The 19,396-nt window shown below is 41.2% G+C and overlaps 1 protein-coding gene across 33 annotated transcripts in view; it reads left to right on the top strand.

The window, feature by feature from the left end:
- LOC135112204 (uncharacterized) overlaps positions 1-19,396 on the top strand; it is an 85,996-nt gene that overhangs the window by 11,339 nt on the left and 55,261 nt on the right. For 6 of the 33 annotated variants that reach the window (XM_064026387.1, XM_064026383.1, XM_064026390.1 and 3 more), the window contains 15 exons: positions 207-339; positions 537-676; positions 1,545-1,765; positions 2,121-2,301; positions 2,799-2,933; positions 3,971-4,042; positions 4,619-4,715; positions 5,270-5,459; positions 5,703-5,876; positions 11,843-12,088; positions 13,881-14,653; positions 15,576-15,679; positions 16,601-17,147; positions 18,610-18,733; positions 19,200-19,291. In XM_064026387.1, coding sequence (XP_063882457.1) covers positions 637-676; positions 1,545-1,765; positions 2,121-2,301; positions 2,799-2,933; positions 3,971-4,017 — 624 coding nt within the window. In that variant the 5' untranslated portion in view covers positions 207-339; positions 537-636 and the 3' untranslated portion in view covers positions 4,018-4,042; positions 4,619-4,715; positions 5,270-5,459; ... (5 more) ...; positions 18,610-18,733; positions 19,200-19,291. The other 27 variants (XM_064026385.1, XM_064026398.1, XM_064026388.1 and 24 more) reach the window with 27 other exon arrangements.

Below are 19,396 nucleotides of genomic sequence, written 5' to 3'. Positions count from 1 at the left end.
CTCTCTCTCTCTCTCTCTCTCTCTCTCTCTCTCTCTCATTAAAATTAACTTAATGATAACCCCTTCTGTCCCATGTTAATATTCTCTCTCTCTCTCTCTCTCTCTCTCTCTCTCTCTCTCTCTCTCTCTCTCTCTCTCTCTCTCTCTCTCTCTCTCTCTCTCTCTCTCTCTCTCTCTCTCTCTCTCTCTCTCTCTCTCTGATGCAGGCACAGATGCAGGGTGGTGAGGCAGTGTTCATCCCAGGGGCACACCACACAGGGTCAGCAACACAGATGGTGGTGGAGAGGCACCTGTGGGACGCCCAGGGGAACACCAAACACGACCTTGACAGACAGAAGAGTGAGTGTTGCCTTGAGAAAACTAGAATGATAGAGAGACATGAATATACAAAACTGTGTGTGTGTGTGTGTGTGTGTGTGTGTGTGTGTAATTTTTCTATGCAGTCAAAATAGTTAGCCAGTTTTCTGTTTTCTTGGGCAGTAGACTACGTACAACTAACTTACATATTTAAAAGACAAATTTTCCTTTTTTTGCAGGTTTATTGATGAAGTGTGGAAGAAGAGGAGGAAGGAACAATGATATTCGACCAGCTGCGGCATCTGGGGGCTTCACTTGACTGGGACAGCTGGGACATGGATGCAGCGAGAGACTGGCCTGTGTGTCTGTCTGTACATCCGTAAGCATACCTGTCCTCGTAAACTCTAACACACACACACACACACGCGCGCACAAACAAGAAATTTCACCAAAACACTGGGTTCTCAAGATTAATAATGTAGAAATGTTGTTAATCCATCACTAGAACCATTAAAACATTCTTGAAAACCCGTATTATTTCATGAGTATTTTTCAAGGCCACAGAGATACCTAGCTGGGTTCTCAAGAGTGTTTCTCCTGTTAATAATATACAAATGTTGTTAATCTGTCACTAAAACTTTAAAAAACATTCTTAAAAACCTGTGTAGCTTCATCTAGAGTCCTTTTGAAATAGTGGTGCTGAGATGTTTCAGAGCATAGGCCTTAGATATGTGAAAGGTGTATAATATTCATTTTGGTTCTTGAGCTATGATAGTATTTGTCAAGTCTTGCTAATGATAAACTGTAGCAGTACTGGTGGTTTATGAGATGCAGTAATACCATTTCTGTGAGGGAAAACTGCATTATTTTATATCATTCAAGTGTGTGTGTGTGTGTGTGTGTGTGTGTGTGTGTGTGTGTGTGTGTGTGTGTTTGTTTGTTTCTGTCTGTCTGTCTGTCTGATTTTATTCTAATTGGATGACCTGACTTGACCTGAATATAAGGAGAAGGAGGAGGAGGAGATAGAAGAAGAAAAGAAGAGAAGGAAGAGGATGATAAAGAGAAAGTGTGTGTGTGTGTGTGTGTGTGTGTGTGTGTGTGTGTGTGTGTGTGTGTGTGTGTGTGTGTGTGTGTGTGCGCAAACCCTCATTAAAAAAATAAACTTCATGTAGCAATAGATGAATGAAAGTCTTGACGGCTACATTAATAATCGCAACTTTCCGTCTTCACCCTGTGCTCCTCCCCAGGCACACCCTTGACCTCCATGTCCACCCAGCAGGAGGAAGATCTGGACACCTGTTACTCCTCTGGTCCCTCCCTTTGCCTCGCTGGGCTGGCCAGGTCAGGGGAGGGGAGAGACCATGCTCGCTTCTACGCAACGACCTTGAAGACGGGTCACGGCATCCTCTTGTGGGTGGCTCAGGTGGTCATGCCGGGACTCGACTTGACGGGGAGGCTTTCCTTTGAGGTGAGGTCATCTGGGTCTTGGTCTCCTGGTTCTGTCCTCTCTTATTAATCTTGTTTTTGTTCCTTTGTCTTATGTATTATCACAAACTCCGGTAACTAATTGTAGGCGTGTAATTAGTCCATATATTCATTGGTATATAACTAAAATATCTGTTAATACTGTAAACTCTAGCATTACTAATTGTTTGATAAAAAGATGCAGATTTCAGAAGGCTAATAATGTTTATAGATGGCGATAGACTGAAAGAATTGACTACCTGTGTGTTACCTTTCCTTCCTCTTATGTAACGTGATATTAATTGTTACCAGTATTGCCTGTGTTATATCACCTGTGTTATATGACCCTCCCTCCCCAGACTGTGCTGCTGCATGGCCTCCAGGGTGATGGTGGCGGCCACAAGACGTCCAAGTCCTGGGGCAGTGTGATAGACCCCCTGGATGTCATCAGTGGGGCGTCCCTGGAGGTGTGTGACTTGCTGGTGCTGTGTGTTCTGTACTGGTGTTCATTGGCTGTGGTGAGCAGTACCTTGACAGCAGGTGATACATGAATATTTGTTAAAGCCTCTTACCAAGTGTATTTTTTTTGAAGGAATGATGTAAAGAGAGAGAGAGAGAGATTTTTGAAGGAGCTAAAGAGAGAGAGAGAATTTTTGAAGGAGCTAAAGAGAGAGAGAGAATTTTTGAAGGAGCACTAAAGAGAGAGAGAATTTTTGAAGGAGCTAAAGAGAGAGAGAGAATTTTTGAAGGAGCTAAAGAGGGAGAGAGAATTTTTGAAGGAGCACTAAAGAGAGAGAGAATTTTTGAAGGAGCACTAAAGAGAGAGAGAGATTTTTAGATATGATGTCAAAAATTGTGTTTATAATTCTGTTTTCTCTCTTTTTTCCTTCTTTTCATCTCTTCTCTTTTCTTCCTTTCCCTCTTCTCTACTTCAATTTTCCTTTTCACCTGTGTTCTCCTCTGTTTTTCACCACATTTCATCCCTTCCCTCCTCCCTCACACCCTCTTACCCTCTCACCACCCCCTCATGCCCTCAGGTACTGTGCGAGAGGGTGGAGGGGACCCTGAATGCGGAAGAAGTACTCACTGGTCTCGTATGAACTCTCCCACAGGCATCCCAGAGTGTGGAGCTGATGCCCTTTGGTCCACCCTGTGCTCCACCAGCTTCAGGAGTCAGTGTGGCATAGATATATGTGGATGACTGTGGTGTCTTGTCTTGTGTGGAGTTACAAGGTTGGTGTATGGATGGGTAAGTGAAGTAGAGATAAGATTTTAATTAGTGGTTTTGTAAGATTAGGGTAGGAGTGCTGTTCGTCTTCATCAAGGGCTGACGTGTTGTGTGCTGAGTGAATGAGGGTGAAAATTGTGTGTTTTGGTTTTGTAAGATTAAGGTAGGAGTGCTGTTCGTCTTCATCAAGGGCTGACGTGTTCTGTGTTGAGTGAATGAGGCTGAAAATTGTGTGTTTTGGTTTTGGTATATGTAGGAGATAAGATTTTAATTAGTGGTTTTGTAAGGTTGGATAGGAGTGCTTCTCATCTAAGGTGTTGCATGTTGAGTGAGTGTTTAAATATATTTGTAGGAGATAATATTTTAGTGGTTCTCTTCCCCAACAAGGATTAACGCATTGAAAGATTGTTGTGGGTGAGAGTAACGGTGAAAGTTGTGTGCCTTGTCTTGGTACATGTAAGAGATAAGCTATAATAAGTGTATTTGTAAGGTTAAGACAGTAGTGTTTCTCTTCCCCAACAAAGGTTAAGGTGTTGAAAGAGTGTTGTGAGTGTGAGGTGAGTGTGAAAGCTGTGTGCCTTGCCTTGCTATGCGTTTGTATATTTCTCATAGCACTTTCCTGCCAGACCACCTGTGTGTGTGTGTGTGTGTGTGTGTGTGTGTGTGTGTGTGTGTTATATATAAAATGTAAATAAATAACTACATTTCTCGACTGATGGGAGAAACACACTTTTAAAAGGCTCTATTCAAAGTAGCACAGGTTTTTAAGGATGTTTTTATGGTTTTAGTGACAAATTAACAACATTCCTACATTACTGTCAGGAGAAACACTCACAAAAACCTCTGCTAATCATCTTTGTGGCCTTTGGAATCAATTGTGAGAGAGAGAGAGAGAGAGAGAGAGAGAGAGAGAGAGAGAGAGAGAGCTAAACCAATTCAACTTGATATGAGAGAAAATCTAATTATCTTCCATTCCCACAGAACCGTCACCCCAAACAATGAGTGGTGGAGGGTGCGTTCTGCGTTGACAGCCAGCATGAGCGGTGACAGGAGGTGTGTGAGACGCATGACAGCTTTAGTGACAAGTTCATGCAGGCAGTGGTGCAATATTATTCCCTCAACACTCTCATTCACTTTGAGGGCTTGGAAACCACAGTGCCTTCAGATTTGTGGAGAAGTGTGTGTGTGTGTGTGTGTGTGTGTTTTTGATAGTTATATTAGTTGTTTAAATCATGCTGGGCTAATATCTATCCCTCTATCAATGTGTTTGTGTGTGTGTGTGTGTGTGTGTGTGTGTTAGTTATATTGTTTAAATCATGCTGGGCTAATATCTATCTCTCTATCTATGTGTGTGTGTGTGTGTGTGTGTGTTTACCTATTGCACGAGACAGGGAAAGAGGGAAGAGGAGGAGAGGAAAGGTGCTTGGGAGATGAAAATGTATGTGTGTATGTGTGTATGAATATTTTCCCTATCATACACAAAAACACCCTTGAAATCCTATATATATCTTGCCATAGAACACACTTACTCTCTCCCACGTGCCCACTCCCTCTCTCCCACCCTCTCACCTCCCACACACCTGTATACCGCGTCCTGCAGCCTCAATGCACTCACCCCTTCTTTTCCAGCCATCGGTGCCTTGCCTCCTCGCACCACCACCACAAGCACCACCACTCCTGCCATCACCTACAAGGGGGAGACTGTGATGTGGCTGCAGGTGGATAGGTGAGGCATTGTTCTGGTGTTGGTGTGTGGTGTTGCATTACCTTGAAATCCACAGGCCTTCCACATCCTTCCCACTGGTCTCCTTGTCCTGTCCTCCTCCACACAGCATCCACAGGCCTTCCACAGCCTTCCCACTGGTCTCCTTGTCCTGTCCTCCTCCACACAGCATCCACAGGCCTTCCACAGCCTTCCCACTGGTCTCCTTGTCCTGTCCTCCTCCACACAGCATCCACAGGCCTTCCACAGCCTTCCCACTGGTCTCCTTGTCCTGTCCTCCTCCACACAGCATCCACAGGCCTTCCACAGCCTTCCCACTGGTCTCCTTGTCCTGTCCTCTTCCACACAGCATCCACAGGCCTTCCACAGCCTTCCCACTGGTCTTCTTGTCCTGTCCTCCTCCACACACCATCCACAGGCCTTCCACAGCCTTCCCACTGGTCTCCTTGTCCTGTCCTCCTCCACACAGCATCCACAGGCCTAACCTAACCAACCTAACCTAACCTAGCCTAACCTAACTTAACCTAACTTAACCTAACCTAACCTCACACCCACAGGTTCGGAGGCCTCCAGAGAGTTGCCCAGAGTGAAGCTTGTGGTATAGAGGGACAGCTGCTGATTATCAAGCTTATGGAGTGACTGGAAGAAAGTGGGAGGAGCCTGGAGGGAGTGGTGGAGGTACAGTACTCGGAGAAAATCCCTTCACTATGACGACTGGGTGTCTGCTGTACAGGCCACCAACCAATGGTGAGAGAGGGAGGGAGACTGGCTAATGGTGGATGAGAGAGAGAGAGAGAGAGAGAGAGAGAGAGAGAGAGAGAGAGAGAGAGAGAGTCTTGATAAGTAATATTGGGCACAGGCTTCACCACTGGGTCGACTGTGAGGGCTGCGTTCTTCTGCTAGGGAAGTATTGGCTGGTTGGTGGCCGCGGCTGTTCACACACTCTTTCTTGCTGCGGCTGGCATGCTGTTCTGTCCTCTCTTGTTGCAGGAATTGCTGTCTGAGGTGTGTGTGTGTGCGTAGAAGCCACCATCATCAACCACAGCAGGTGATAATGATGGTTCCTGCTTTCATCCTCATTGGGGCTAGCCAGACCAACTTGGGGCTGTACTGGGGTGACGCTGTGTGCCTCAGGTGTATCTGGAGGGCTGGGATAGTGAGAAGGTAACAATTAAAAAGGACTAGTGTACACTTAAACCATTACAAACACTATATAATGCTGGTATACACACACAAACACTGGTTTACACATAGAGACATATAAAAACACTTGCTATGGTTTGTATACTCTTAGAAACACACATAAACTCTTAATAAGTCTGGTATACACACAAACTTGTATACAAACACTAGTATATATTTAGAGACACATCCAAATCTTTGCTAAGTCTGATATAAACACACAAACTCATAAGAGATGCTGGTATATGCTTGGAAATCTATACACACATTAGGTAAGACTAGTATACACAAATCTATACATATATTAGGAATTTATTGAATGATTGAGATGATTAGTACTCTCTCTCTCTCTTTCTCTTTCTCTTTCTCTTTCTCTCATATCCTTTGTCTATCTCAAATTTTCTCTTTTAATCTCTCCCTCTCTGTCTGTCTGTCTGTCTGTCTGTCTGTCTGTCTGTCTGTCTGTCCCACACCTCAATACACCCTTCCTGTCTTCATACACTTTAGTACACCCTTCCTGTCTGCCCCTGGACCTTAATACACCCTGTATCACCCCTGCATCTCATTAAACTATCCCTATTTCTCCTTCACCTCAATAAACCCTGTCTAATTTCCCTGTCTAGCTGTTTGTCTCATCTTATTACACCCTGTCTCTCCCTGCTTCTTGTTGCACCCTTCCTTTCCCCTACTCCTCAATACTCCCTTCCCACCCTGTGTCATGTGTATATATTTAAATATTTATATTCATTTGTGGCATTCTTCATGTGTTTTTGGAGTGTTTTGGGGTGTTTGGGTGTGTTTTGGATGAGTTTTGGGGTGTTTTGGGTGTCTTTTGGGGTGTTTGGGTCAGTTTTGGGTGTGTTTTGGGGGTGTTTTGGGGTGTTTGGGTCAGTTTTGGGTGTGTTTTGGGGTGTTTTGGAGTGTTTTGGTGTGTTTTGGGGTGTTTTGGTCAGTTTTGGGTGTGTTTTGGGTGTGTTTTTGTCAGTTTTGAGTGTGTTTTGGGGTGTTTTGGTCAGTTTTGATGAGTTTGGGTGTGTTTTGGGGTATTTTAAGTGTTTTTTTTTGGGTATTTTTAAGGAGTTTGGGTGTGTTTTGGGTGGCTAGGGATGTGCTGCGGGTGGATAAGGCTGTTTCTGGGTGTTTAAGTGGGTGTGGATGCGTTTTGGGGTGTAGAGAGATAGACGTGATGTGTGCAAGGTGTCTCAGTCCCTGGATGGGTGTAGCAGTGTGTGGTGGTGCTGTCTGTGTCTCGTGGTGTGGGAGTGCATGTAAAGGAACAGATAATTTAAGGACAGTTTATCATATTTAATTATTTTGTTTATTAATTTATTTACTATTATCATTATTTTTTATTGTTTTTAAAGGGGGGTTAATTTTTACGTTCATCTTTTGTGTTCGGGAGTGGTTAGTGGTGCTATTGACAAAAAAAAGAAAAACAGGGAGATCGTTTTATTTTTTAGTGTGGAAATTGTTGCAGTTTGTCAGGTGTTGATTGGTGTTGAGAGTCGCAGGTCCCGTCTCGCCCTCTGTCATAAAATAAACAATAAAGGGTTGATTTTCGCTGATAGTTTATTTCCTCTTAACGTAAACATGTAATGATATAGTTTTGTCTTTGTCTCCTGATGGTATGGCACTTTTGGCTAATATTTAACTAATTATATTCATGTCATTATCTGAATAACTAATAACAGTTCACTATCCTGCATGTACTGTCAAGTCTATCGAAACATCAGCACGTCAATAAATACATAAATACATAATAATATATAATACAGAACAAATTATGAACGAAAAGAAAAAAGAATGATAAATGAAATGCGGTGATAATATACATAGCGTGGTGCAGAGCGTACGATAATGTGGTGCAGAGCGTACGGTAATGTGGTGCAGAGCGTACGGTAATGTGGTGCAGAGCGTACGGTAATGTGGTGCAGAGCGTACGATAATGTGGTGCAGAGCGTACGGTAATGTGGTGCAGAGCGTACGATAATGTGGTGCAGAGCGTATGATAATGTGGTGCAGAGCGTACGTTAATCTGTGGTAGACCCAAGCTGTATAGATTAATTTAAAGAGTCTATCTGAATTCTTCCATGACAATTAAACATTTGGTAATAACACACAATCTTTTTCAATGACTTCACACAAGGTCATACAATAGATGAAGAATTGTCAATGTAAACACCGCAGGGCTCATTTCAAATTTGGCGGTTGTGTGTTTAAACAATTGTCGCAGTCTCCACTAACTTGAGTGGCGTTGAAGCAAGGTGTAGAAGGTTTAGGAGGATAAAAAGAGTGAGGAATGTACGCCTCCATGCCAGACACTATCACCTCTGTTATGCGCTCAGCACACAAAGACGGCTCTCTGACACGGAAGCAGTAGTCATTCCAAGGAAAACCACCAAAATACCTCCTCAAAACACACCAAAACACCTTCAAAACACACCAAAACACCTTCACAACACACCAAAACACCCTCAAAACACACCAAAACACACCCAAACACCTTCAAAACACACCAAAACACACCAAAACACCTTCAAAACACACCAAAACACACCAAAACACCTTCAAAACACACCAAAACACACCAAAACACCTCAAAACACCTTCAAAACACACCAAAACACACCAAAACACATCAAAACACACCAAAACACCTTCAAAACACACCAAAACACACCAAAATACCTTCAAAACACACCAAAACACACCAAAACATCTTCAAAACACACCAAAACACACCAAAACACCTTCAAAACACACCAAAACACACCAAAACACCCTCAAAACACACCAAAACACACCAAAACACCTTCAAAACACACCAAAACACACCAAAACACCTTCAAAACACACCAAAACACACCAAAACACCTTCAAAACACACCAAAACACACGCCAGAGGCACCTTCGCTTAGGGGGATCCTGAGGAGGGACTGGAACGATAGAACAAGATAAAGATATGAGATTATGATCGGAGGAGCCCAACGGAGAAGAAAGGGTGACAGCATAAGCAGAAGGATTAGAGGTCAGGAAAAGGTCAAGAATGTTGGGCGTATCTCCAAGACGGTCAGGAATACGAGTAGGGTGTTGCACCAATTGCTCTAGGTGATGGAGGATAGCAAAGGTGTAGGCTAGTTCACCAGGATGGTCAGTGAAGGGAGAGGAAAGCCAAAGCTGGTGGTGAACATTGAAGTCTCCAAGAAGGGAAGAGGGTCAGAATGTGCTCCACTTTGGAAGTTAAGTAGTCAAACAATTTCTTATAGTCAGAGGAGTTAGGTGAGAGGTATACACCACATATAAATTTAGTACTAGTAGTAGTAGTAGTAGTAGTAGTAGTAGAGAAAGGGAGAAACGAATGGAATAACAAGAGGAGGAGGAAGAGAAGGAGGCGGAGGAGGAAGAGGAGGTTATTGTTGTTTGTTCCTCCTCCTTCTCCTCTTCCTCTTTCTCCTCCTCTTTTCTTCCTCTTCTTCCTCTTATTTTTCTTCTTCCTTCTCTTCCTCCTCTTCCTTCTCTTCTTTTCGTTATCTCTCTCTCTCTCTCTCTCTCTCTCTCTCTCTCTCTCTCTCTCTCTCTCTCTCTCTCTCTCTCTCTCTAGCAATCCCTGTAATGTCAATAAGGTCTATATAAACACGTAAATTTGTAAGATTTTCGACCCTACTGTTTGTAAACAAGGGAGATAAAAGAGAACTGCGGCTGTCTTGCATTAGAGAAACCGCAGAATTTTAACGTAAACTAAAGAAATAATTGAATTAATCTTCCAATACTATTTTAGACAGTTTTTAGGACAGTGTAAGAGTCTCTTCTATTTTATCAATTATTTTGTGTTGTTTTGTACTATTAATTATCAGTTTTTAGTGCAAGAAAGTTAAAGAAAAGAGGAAAAAAATACTTTATATAGGTAAAGACAATATGGTCGCTATTAACATGCATGTTTGGAAGACTTTCGACCCTATGATTTCCAAGGAGTGGGCGGCGGCCATCTTGAAAATTGAAGTACTAGAGAAAACAAAATATTTTAACGCAAACTAAAGAGAAATTGAATTGATCTTGCTATTAATAATTTATGATAGTTTTGCGAGTGTTAACATTTACTGTTATATGAATCGACTATAATTATTTATTGGCGATATATATATATATATATATATATATATATATATATATATATATATATATATATATATATATATATATATATATATATATATATATATATATATATATATATATATATATATATATATATATATATATGTATATGTATATAAAATAGCCTTTCTACTACTATTAATTATTTCGTAATTATGTATCTTTTCTTGAGAGAGAGAGAGAGAGAGAGAGAGAGAGAGAGAGAGAGAGAGAGAGAGAGAGTGTGGGAGTTTGCGGTGTTAAATAGTTATTACAAAATGTACGACGATTTTTTTGTTTATGTTCATATATATATTTTTTTTTTGGTCAATTTTGTTTATTTTTCTTTGTTTATCATTATTTATTTATTTTTTTCAATTTATTTATTTATTTATTTATTTATTTTATTTTTATTTATATATATATTTTTTTTTTTTGAGAGAGAGAGAGAGAGAGAGAGAGAGAGAGAGAGAGAGAGAGAGAGAGAGAGAGAGAGAGAGACTTACAAAAATTCTTCTTCTCTTCTTCCTCCTCCTCTTCCTTCTAATTTCTCTCCCCCATCCTTCTGCATAAGTAATAGTAGTAGTAGTAGTAGTAGTAGTAGTGCTATAAATGACAGATAGATAGTACTTTGAATAGTACATATATAAATAATTGTTTATTCTTAAATTTACTTGAGAACCCTAAAATATCATAAATTTACGTTTTCCTTAAGTATTTCTCGTGTTCGTAATATAGAAATGTTGTTAATGTCACTTCTACCTTATGACAACAATTACAACTTGTTAATGTGTGTGAGAGAGAGAGAGAGAGAGAGAGAGAGAGAGAGAGAGAGAGAGAGAGAGAGAGAGAGAGAATCTTCCTCCTCTTCCGCTCCCCTTCCTCTCCCTCCTCCTCCCTCCTGCAACATACTATTACTATTACTATTACTATTATAACCTCTCTATGTGCATTTGAAGGCTTTATCAAACTAATGAACCCTCCAGTTTTTTTTTTTTTTTTTTTTTTTTTATAATACGAGTGTAAATATTTTGCATGGTGGCTTCACAATGCCGCAGTGCCACTGAAAAAATATTATGATGTTTTTTGAGTAGCGAACAGTCTGGGTTTTTTTTTTTGTTAATTGAATGAGTGAAAGAGTCTGATTCTTTATGTACGTGTGTATGGCTGTATATGTGTGTGTATGTGTGTGTGTGTGTGTGTGTACAGGCCTTGTATAGTGCCACAGTGCCATAATTGCCAATAGAACCGTGAATTCCTTAATTTTCCTCCGTCTTGGGGCTGTTAAGGGTGTATGGATGTGTGTATGGCTTTGTATAGTATATGTGTGTGTATGTGTGTGTGTGTGTGTGTGTACAGGCTTTCTCTAGTGCCACAGTGCCATAAGTGCCATGGTGCCAATAGAACCGTATACTTCTTAATTTTCCTCCCTCTTGGGGCTGTTAAGGGTGTATGGGTGTGTGTGTATGGCTTAGTATAGTGTATATGTGTGTGTGTGTGTATGAGAAGGGTGCCTTGTATAGTGCCAGTGGTCTCAGAATGTAAAATCGGGTTTGCAGACATTGCTTGCGTTGGAGACTGTACAATATTTCCCTTCGCTGTTTTAGAGGTGCTGGTGCTTCGTGTATGGGTGTGTGCAGGTGTGTATTAGGTGTATAAGGTGTGTGAGTGCGTACAGTGCCACATAGAGCCTTACAGTGCCAGACCAGGGGAGTTAAACAAATCTGGCATCTTCCTAGCTGACGTCATGGCGCGCGCAGCTACTCGGTTCATTTCAGTGATCGAAAAGTGTAATAGCGAATCTTGTCTCCCAGCCTGCAGCCTGCCCTAGCCTGACCCGCCAGACATGTGCCCCAGGCCTTCCCCTAGCCTGTAGAGCCATGTAAGCCTGCAGGTCAAGGTCAGGTCAAACGCAACAGGCCGTAACGTGAAAGATGAAGAGATTTACGAAGACTGTGTTTGATGGGCTCAGGTCCTCCGTGCACCCCACCAACAAACAAGAAGTTGAGGAAATACAAATTTTTGAGACTCTGCAAGTTGATGCCTTCCAGATCGCGAAGGTAATAGTCACACCTGCTCACCCTGCACGTATCAGCCTGATAGTCCAAGATAGTAGTGAGATACAATGACATTAGTGGTTCTTCAATGTCCGCCTCCCTCTCTCTCTCTCTCTCTCTCCCTCCGCTGCCTGTCACCAACTTGGGCTTCTCTTTATTCGTTTTTTTTTCAGTTTTCTTATCTCCTGCGCTTATTGTTACCGCCATACTGCGTGTATAGATAGTTTATACACCCATACATCTGCCATGAATGTATTACCGTGATAGTCCAAGCTGTCAGTGAGATAGTCTGATAGTACGTGTTCGGACCCCTCCTCTCCCATCATCCGACCCCAAACATCCGCCTTGTCGCTAACATTTTTGCTTATTTCTTCCCTGCTACGCTTATTTATACATCTATACTGCGTCCATACATAGATTATACATTGATACATGTACCCTGACTTTCTGTGTATGTAAAAATGTGTCTGTAGTAGGAAAAATAACAAGATAATCTTTCCATATTTTTCCTTCCTTTCCCCGCCTCCTCCCCAAAACATCGGTGCCATTCTTTTTTTTTTCCTTGTTTCTCCTCATTCACGCCCATCCGCACGCCCACACGACGCCCATAGGTGGATTATTCATTTATACATCTACTATTCACATCCCAGCCCGATAGTCCTAGTCTGTAGTTAAATAAGATAGTTTGTGTTAGTCAGCGTCACCTATGCCTGCATCTCCATCCTCCCCCCCGCCCTCTCTCTGTGATCCCAGACTGACAATATTAACCTTTATGCTAATTTCTCCTCTCCTACGCTTATTTATACGCCCATATACTGACCATACATAGTTCATACATACATACATTTACTATTCATGTCTCAGTTTAATAGTCCAAGCCTGTCAAGAAATAGTATTGGTTAGATCGTGTCATCTCCGTCCTCTCATCAGGCGGCCTCTCGTTATAATTTTTGCTAGTTTCTCCTCATCAGCGCTTATCCATAGTTCCATACCGCGTCCATATATAGATTATATATCCATACATCTACCTTCTACCCCACTACCTGTAGATATTTAGCAGTAGTGAGAAAAATGCAAGTTAACTGTGCCCACTTCACCCTGCCAAAACATTGCTTTCAAATTTGCCTTTTTTAATTTTTTTTTTTCATTTCTCCGTACATAAGGGGAATGACATGTCCTATACAATACCCATACATAGAAAATGCATGTATATATTTGTCATGTGTCTCTGTATATATAGATTTGTACCTGTGTATGAATGTATGCTTTGGGTCTGGGAGGTGAATGAATCTTCAGTTTGTTTTCTTAATTTCTTGATGTCACTGTACCACACCACTGTACCCTATGGTGCTAATGGTGCAGGAAGGCCTTGTCTACCTGCACCATAAGCCACTGTACCATGTGTCACTGTACCTTAAAACTGTACCCAAAGAAATTAACCTAACTGGCCCTCATCTGAAAATAATATCGTTTTTTTTTTTTTTTGTGTGCTTAATATTTCAGTGCTACAGTACCACAGCACTGTACCCTATGGTGCTAATGGTGCAGGAAGGCCTTGTCTACCTTCACCATAAGCCATTGTACCATGCGTCACTAACGTTAAGTTAATGTTAAGTTAGGTTAGGTTAAGTTAGGTTAGGTCAGTCAGTCACATTTAGTCAATCATTCAGTGATTCTCTCTCTCTCTCTCTCTCTCTCTCTCTCTCTCTCTCTCTCTCTCTCTCTCTCTCTCTCTCTCTCTCTCTCTCTCTCTCTCTCTCTCTCTCTCTCTCTCTCTCTCTCTCTCTCTCTGCAGGCATCTTCATCTTGCCCAAGGGAGTGCCGAGGGAGACAGGCAGCGTGGGCATGTCGCTGGTGGTATGGGTGATGTGTGGCTTCATGTGGATGGTGGGCGCGCTATGCTATGCAGAGCTGGGCACATCCATACCAAAATCAGGCGGAGACTATGCGTACATTAATGCTGGCTTTGGCTCCCTTCCTGCCTTCCTTTTCCTCTGGGCTGCCAACCTCATCTTTGTGTAAAGTTAAAGTTAAGTTTGTCGTGCAAGTGTTCAAGTGGTGACCATCATGTCTTTATAAGTGCATAAGGGTTTTGCCATCTTACTAATATCTTACTTGAACTTAAATACTTAGTGCTGTGATAAATTGACACTGAAAACTGTAACTTAATGCTCATGTAGAACATTTCACATTCCTTAGTTCACTGTTATATTATCAAAGCTTTGGCCTTCTCTCTGTAATGTGTTATAGTGGTACAGTGCCTGTGTCCCTCTTACTTGATCTTAGTACTTCTTAATGCCATGATAACTATGCACACTGTATAACCTTAATGTTCACCTCCCATTCAAGGATCCAAAACTGTACATATTCCTTAGTTCACTGGCTTATTGCTAATGCTTTGGTCTTCCTCAGTAGTGTGTGGTGTACTGATGATGCCTCTGTCCCTCTCCAGGCCCACCGCCAATCCCATCATGCCGCTGGCCTTTGCAAAGTATGTGATTCAACCGTTCTTCCCCAACTGTGACCTGCCAGATGATGCTGTGCGGCTCATTCCAGCACTGTCCATATGTGAGTGAGTGAGTGTCCTGGAACACACACACACACACACACACACACAAAGAGTAGTCACTATGATGGTTCTGGAGTTGAGTAAGGTGACCTATGAAGAGAGATTAAGAATGCTGGAAATTCCTATCCTTGAAAATAGGAGACAGAGAGGGGATTTAATAAACATCTATAGAATGATAAATGGTATGAAAAATATGAACAAAGAATGTTTTATAACTTTAGACACACACAGAGTAGAGTACAAGGGGACACAGTAAGAAATTGAAGAAGTAAGAAGTTGAAGAACTGTTGAAGAGACATCAAAAAGTATAGTTTTCCTCACAGATGTGTGAACAAAGGGAATGAACTCAGTGAAGATGTTAATGCCATAACTGTCCATGCTTTTAAGACCAAACTGGATGTATACAGAGATGGAATACTATCAGATTACTCCCCCCCCCCATAAACCACAACTAGGTCAACTAGGTAAACACACACACACACACACACACACACACACACACACACACACACACACACACACACACACACACACACACACACACACACACACACACACACACACACAGTTTTATTTATTTATTTATTTTTATATATTTATTTATTTATTTTTCATTCTTATAATTCCAGCATCTTTTCATCTTTAGATATATAGATATTTTTTTACTGCACCAAGAAAAATATATACAGTATATACCCATTATAGGTTGTGGTCCATCAAAAAACACATTAAAAAGGTTTTGACCAGTTCTTACGCTTTTACAAATATTACATCATACAGAGTTTCTTTTAACAGATTTTCTAAATTATGTATATTATGGTTCTCTGTAATAATGAAAGGCATTGTTTGTTATTTGTTTATTCTATTTAGAGTTGTGTAGTGTTTTAATATTTGACTGTCACTGTGTCCTCCCCATCCAAGCTGGAATGTACGAGTCACCACCAAGCAGCAGGATTTCTTCATGGTGACCAAGATTGCTGCATTGCCCATTGTCATCCTTGCTGGCATTGTACACCTTTGCATGGGTGAGTGTTTGAACAAGTGAGGCAGTGAGTGAGTGAGTGAATGAGTCTTTAGCTACATTGCCCATTGTCATCCTTGCTGGCATTGTCCACCTTTGCATGGGTGAGTGTTTGAACAAGTGAGTGAGTGAGTGAGTGAGTGAATGAGTCTTTAGTAGCATTGCCCATTGTCATCCTTGCTGGCATTGTCCACCTTTGCATGGGTGAGTGTTTGAACAAGTGAGTGAGTGAGTGAGTGAGTGAATGTGTCTTTAGCTACATTGCCCATTGTCATCCTTGCTGGCATCATCCACCTTTGCGTGGGTGAGTGTTTGAACAAGTGAGGCAGTGAGTGAGTGAGTGAATGAGTCTTTAGCTGCATTGCCCATTGTCATCCTTGCTGGCATTGTCCACCTTTGCATGGGTGAGTGTTTGAACAAGTGAGTGAGTGAGTGAGTGAGTCTTTAGCAGCATTGCCCTTCACTGCAATGCCATCAGCCAGTCAGCCAGTCAGTCAGTCTACATCATATTAATTCTGGGGAGTCTATAGCTATTAAGTATATTTAAAAGACTGATGTTTACTTTATTTTTTGTAGGGATAGAACAAAATCATATTTGTCTGAGATCTCACATAGCAAGTTTTATTGATCCTGTTGTGAAATCTTGTTAATGTAATAGCACACTAATCTAATAATTTTTTAGTGCCTTCAGTTATGTGTGTTCATGTTTCCTATGGCTTTCTATTTTAACCCCTTGTTTAAATCTTGTTAGTAAGCCATTTTTATGCATAGAAGTTTGCTTTATTGTGCTTTTGTTGATTCTTTACAGTCAAGATGTGAAAAATCCAAGTTCCAGAACACATTAGAAAATTCTTAAGTCTTTCTGAAGTACACACACACAAAAAAAAAAATCTACATCATAATAATTTTCACCTCCACTTTTCAGGCAACACTGGGAACTTCCACAACTCCTTCCAGGGCACCAGCACTGAGCCAGGCAAGATAGCTGTCTCCTTCTACTCAGGCATATCTTCCTATACTGGATGGAACTACCTCAACTTCATGATGGAGGAACTGAAGAACCCATTTGTCTGAGTACTGTCTCTCCCTCACTTGGCACCACACTGCCACTCACTTCTACTCACTTCTACTCACTTGGCACCACACTGCCACTCACTTCTACTCACTTCTACTCACTTGGCACCACACTGCCACTCACTTCTACTCACTTCTCACACTGCCACTCACTTCTACTCACACTGCCACTCACTTCTACTCACTTCTACTCACACTGCCACTCACTTCTACTCCACACTGCCACTCACTTCTACTCCACACTGCCACTCACTTCTACTCACACTGCCACTCACTTCTACTCCACACTGCCACTCACTTCTACTCCACACTGCCACTCACTTCTACTCAGGCATATTTTCCTACGCTGGATGGAACTACCTCAACTTCATGATGGAGGAGCTGAAGAACCCATTTGTGTGAGTACTGTCTCTCCCTCACTTGGCACCACACTGCCACTCACACCAGCTGGTTTGTAGGCCTTGGCTCAACCTTTACTGTGACAAGAGACAAACACGAGGCAAAGCAGGACTGACTGTGAGGTGCTTCCCTTATGGTCCAAGCAGTAAAAACTTGTCCTTTTGGGTTGTCAGATTTGGGTTCAAGCTCTAGTAAGGTTTACCTCGCTCATTTATGATAGATTAATTTCTTGCTGTTTTGTAATGAAGAGCATACTTCTTTGTAGAGTTGTGACAGAATGGTCTATCTTTTTAAGCATATACCTTTGCTTTTTATCTGTTATCTATAAATTGTGATATGTGAATCATCTCTTTCCATTTTGGACTTGTATATTTTGCAAATGATCTATATGTCTTCGTACCAAATTAACATGCCACTTAAAGGTATCATGAATGCAAATTTCCTTTCTGTTTTTGTTTTATTTTGATTTCTTTGTTGGAGTGACAAATATTGTTTCATTGGTTACAGTGTTTTCCTCATAAAGTTTTCCTCATAAAGTTTTCCTCATAAGTTTTCCTCATAAGTTTTCCTCATAAAGTTTTCCTCATAAGTTTTCCTCAAAGTTTTCCTCATAAAGTTTTCCTCATAAGTTTTCCTCATAAAGTTTTCCTCAAAGTTTTCCTCATAAAGTTTTCCTCATAAAGTTTTTCTCATAAAGTTTTCCTCATAAAGTTTTCTTCATAAAGTTTTCCTCATAAAGTTTTTCTCATAAAGTTTTCTTCATAAAGTTTTCCTCATAAAGTTTTCCTCATAAAGTTTTCCTCATAAAGTTTTCCTCATAAAGTATTTTTGTTCCTTCCTTGGATTCTGTATAACTATTTTTGTATAAATTTATGTGAAGGAAATAGTAATATCTTGTTCACATTATAGGTTTTCTATATATTACATCTTCACAAGAAATAATTAAGAACAGCTTCACTAGAATATGAGCAACATTGTGAAGGTTGTGTCCTATTAGTACCGCTATTTTCATGCCAACTGCTCTTCTGATCTTGCTAACTGCATGCCTCCCCTCCTTCCACGGCCTCGCTGCACAAGACTTTCTTCTTTCTCTCATCCCTATTCTGTCCACCTCTCTAACGCAAGAGTTAACCAGTATTCTCAATCATTCATCCCTTTCTCTGGTAAACTCTGGAACTCCCTGCCTGCTTCTGTATTTCCACCTTCCTATGACTTGAATTCCTTCAAGAGGGAGGTTTCAAGACACTTATCCACCAATTTTTGACCACTGCTTTGACCCTTTTATGGGACTGGCATTTCAGTGGGCTTTTTTTTTTATTAGATTTTTGTTGCCCTTGGCCAGTATCCTTCCTACATAAAAAAAAAAATAATAATAATAATTTTGAGAAATACAAGGAGCTCAATGATCAGATATCACCACCAGTCACCACCAGTCCTGTTAACATCACACCCTGCCCACAGTAACCTGTCCCGGGCCATCTACATCTCCCTGCCACTGGTGACGCTGGTCTACGCGATGGCCAATGTTGCCTGCCTGGCTGTGCTCTCCCCTGTCGACATGCTGGCCTCTGATGCCATTGCTGTTGTGAGTACACCATTGACAGCTTCCATGAGTAATTTGCATTGTGTTGTTGATGGCACCATGTGACTTGTGGCACAAGTGATAGATAAGTTAGTCAGATCATTCAGTAATATTACTTTTATAGAGAATGTAATTATAGCAGACATTGCTCGGACTTTTCTAGTGTTTTGAGTCCATTCTTTAAACTTTACAATTATATGTAATAGCTTAGATATTTCTGTTCTCCTATTAGCATACCACAGTGTATTTATGTTAGAGGAAAAGACAATAATCAGGAATTATCATTAATATTAAGTTTGGCTTATCTAGCAGCAGCAGACTTCAAGCATTATATAATATGAAAATTACTTACCTTTCTAAATTTTCTCCCCATTGTTTTTTAATAATTTTATCACACACTATCCAAGCTAATGGTCAGTGTTACAGAACATAACCTTAGTTGTTGTTGTTGTTGTTGCCTTGATGACAGACCTTTGCTGACCATCTAATGGGCCGTGGCAGTGGCGGCTGGGTGATGCCCTTGCTGGTGGCCCTCTCAGTGCACATCATGACTTCCTCCAGGTGGGTGTTGCTCCTGCTAGCCTTTCAGATCTATTTTCATCTGTTCACCACCTATTTTGTTTGTTGATGTAATATATATATAATTTTCCCAGCTGATTCATCACT

This window comes from Scylla paramamosain, chromosome 23, assembly GCF_035594125.1.
Source record: "Scylla paramamosain isolate STU-SP2022 chromosome 23, ASM3559412v1, whole genome shotgun sequence".
Lineage (NCBI taxonomy): Eukaryota > Metazoa > Arthropoda > Malacostraca > Decapoda > Portunidae > Scylla > Scylla paramamosain.
The sequence above is the reverse complement of the archived record's forward strand: the minus strand, read 5'-3'. Positions and strand labels throughout refer to the sequence as shown.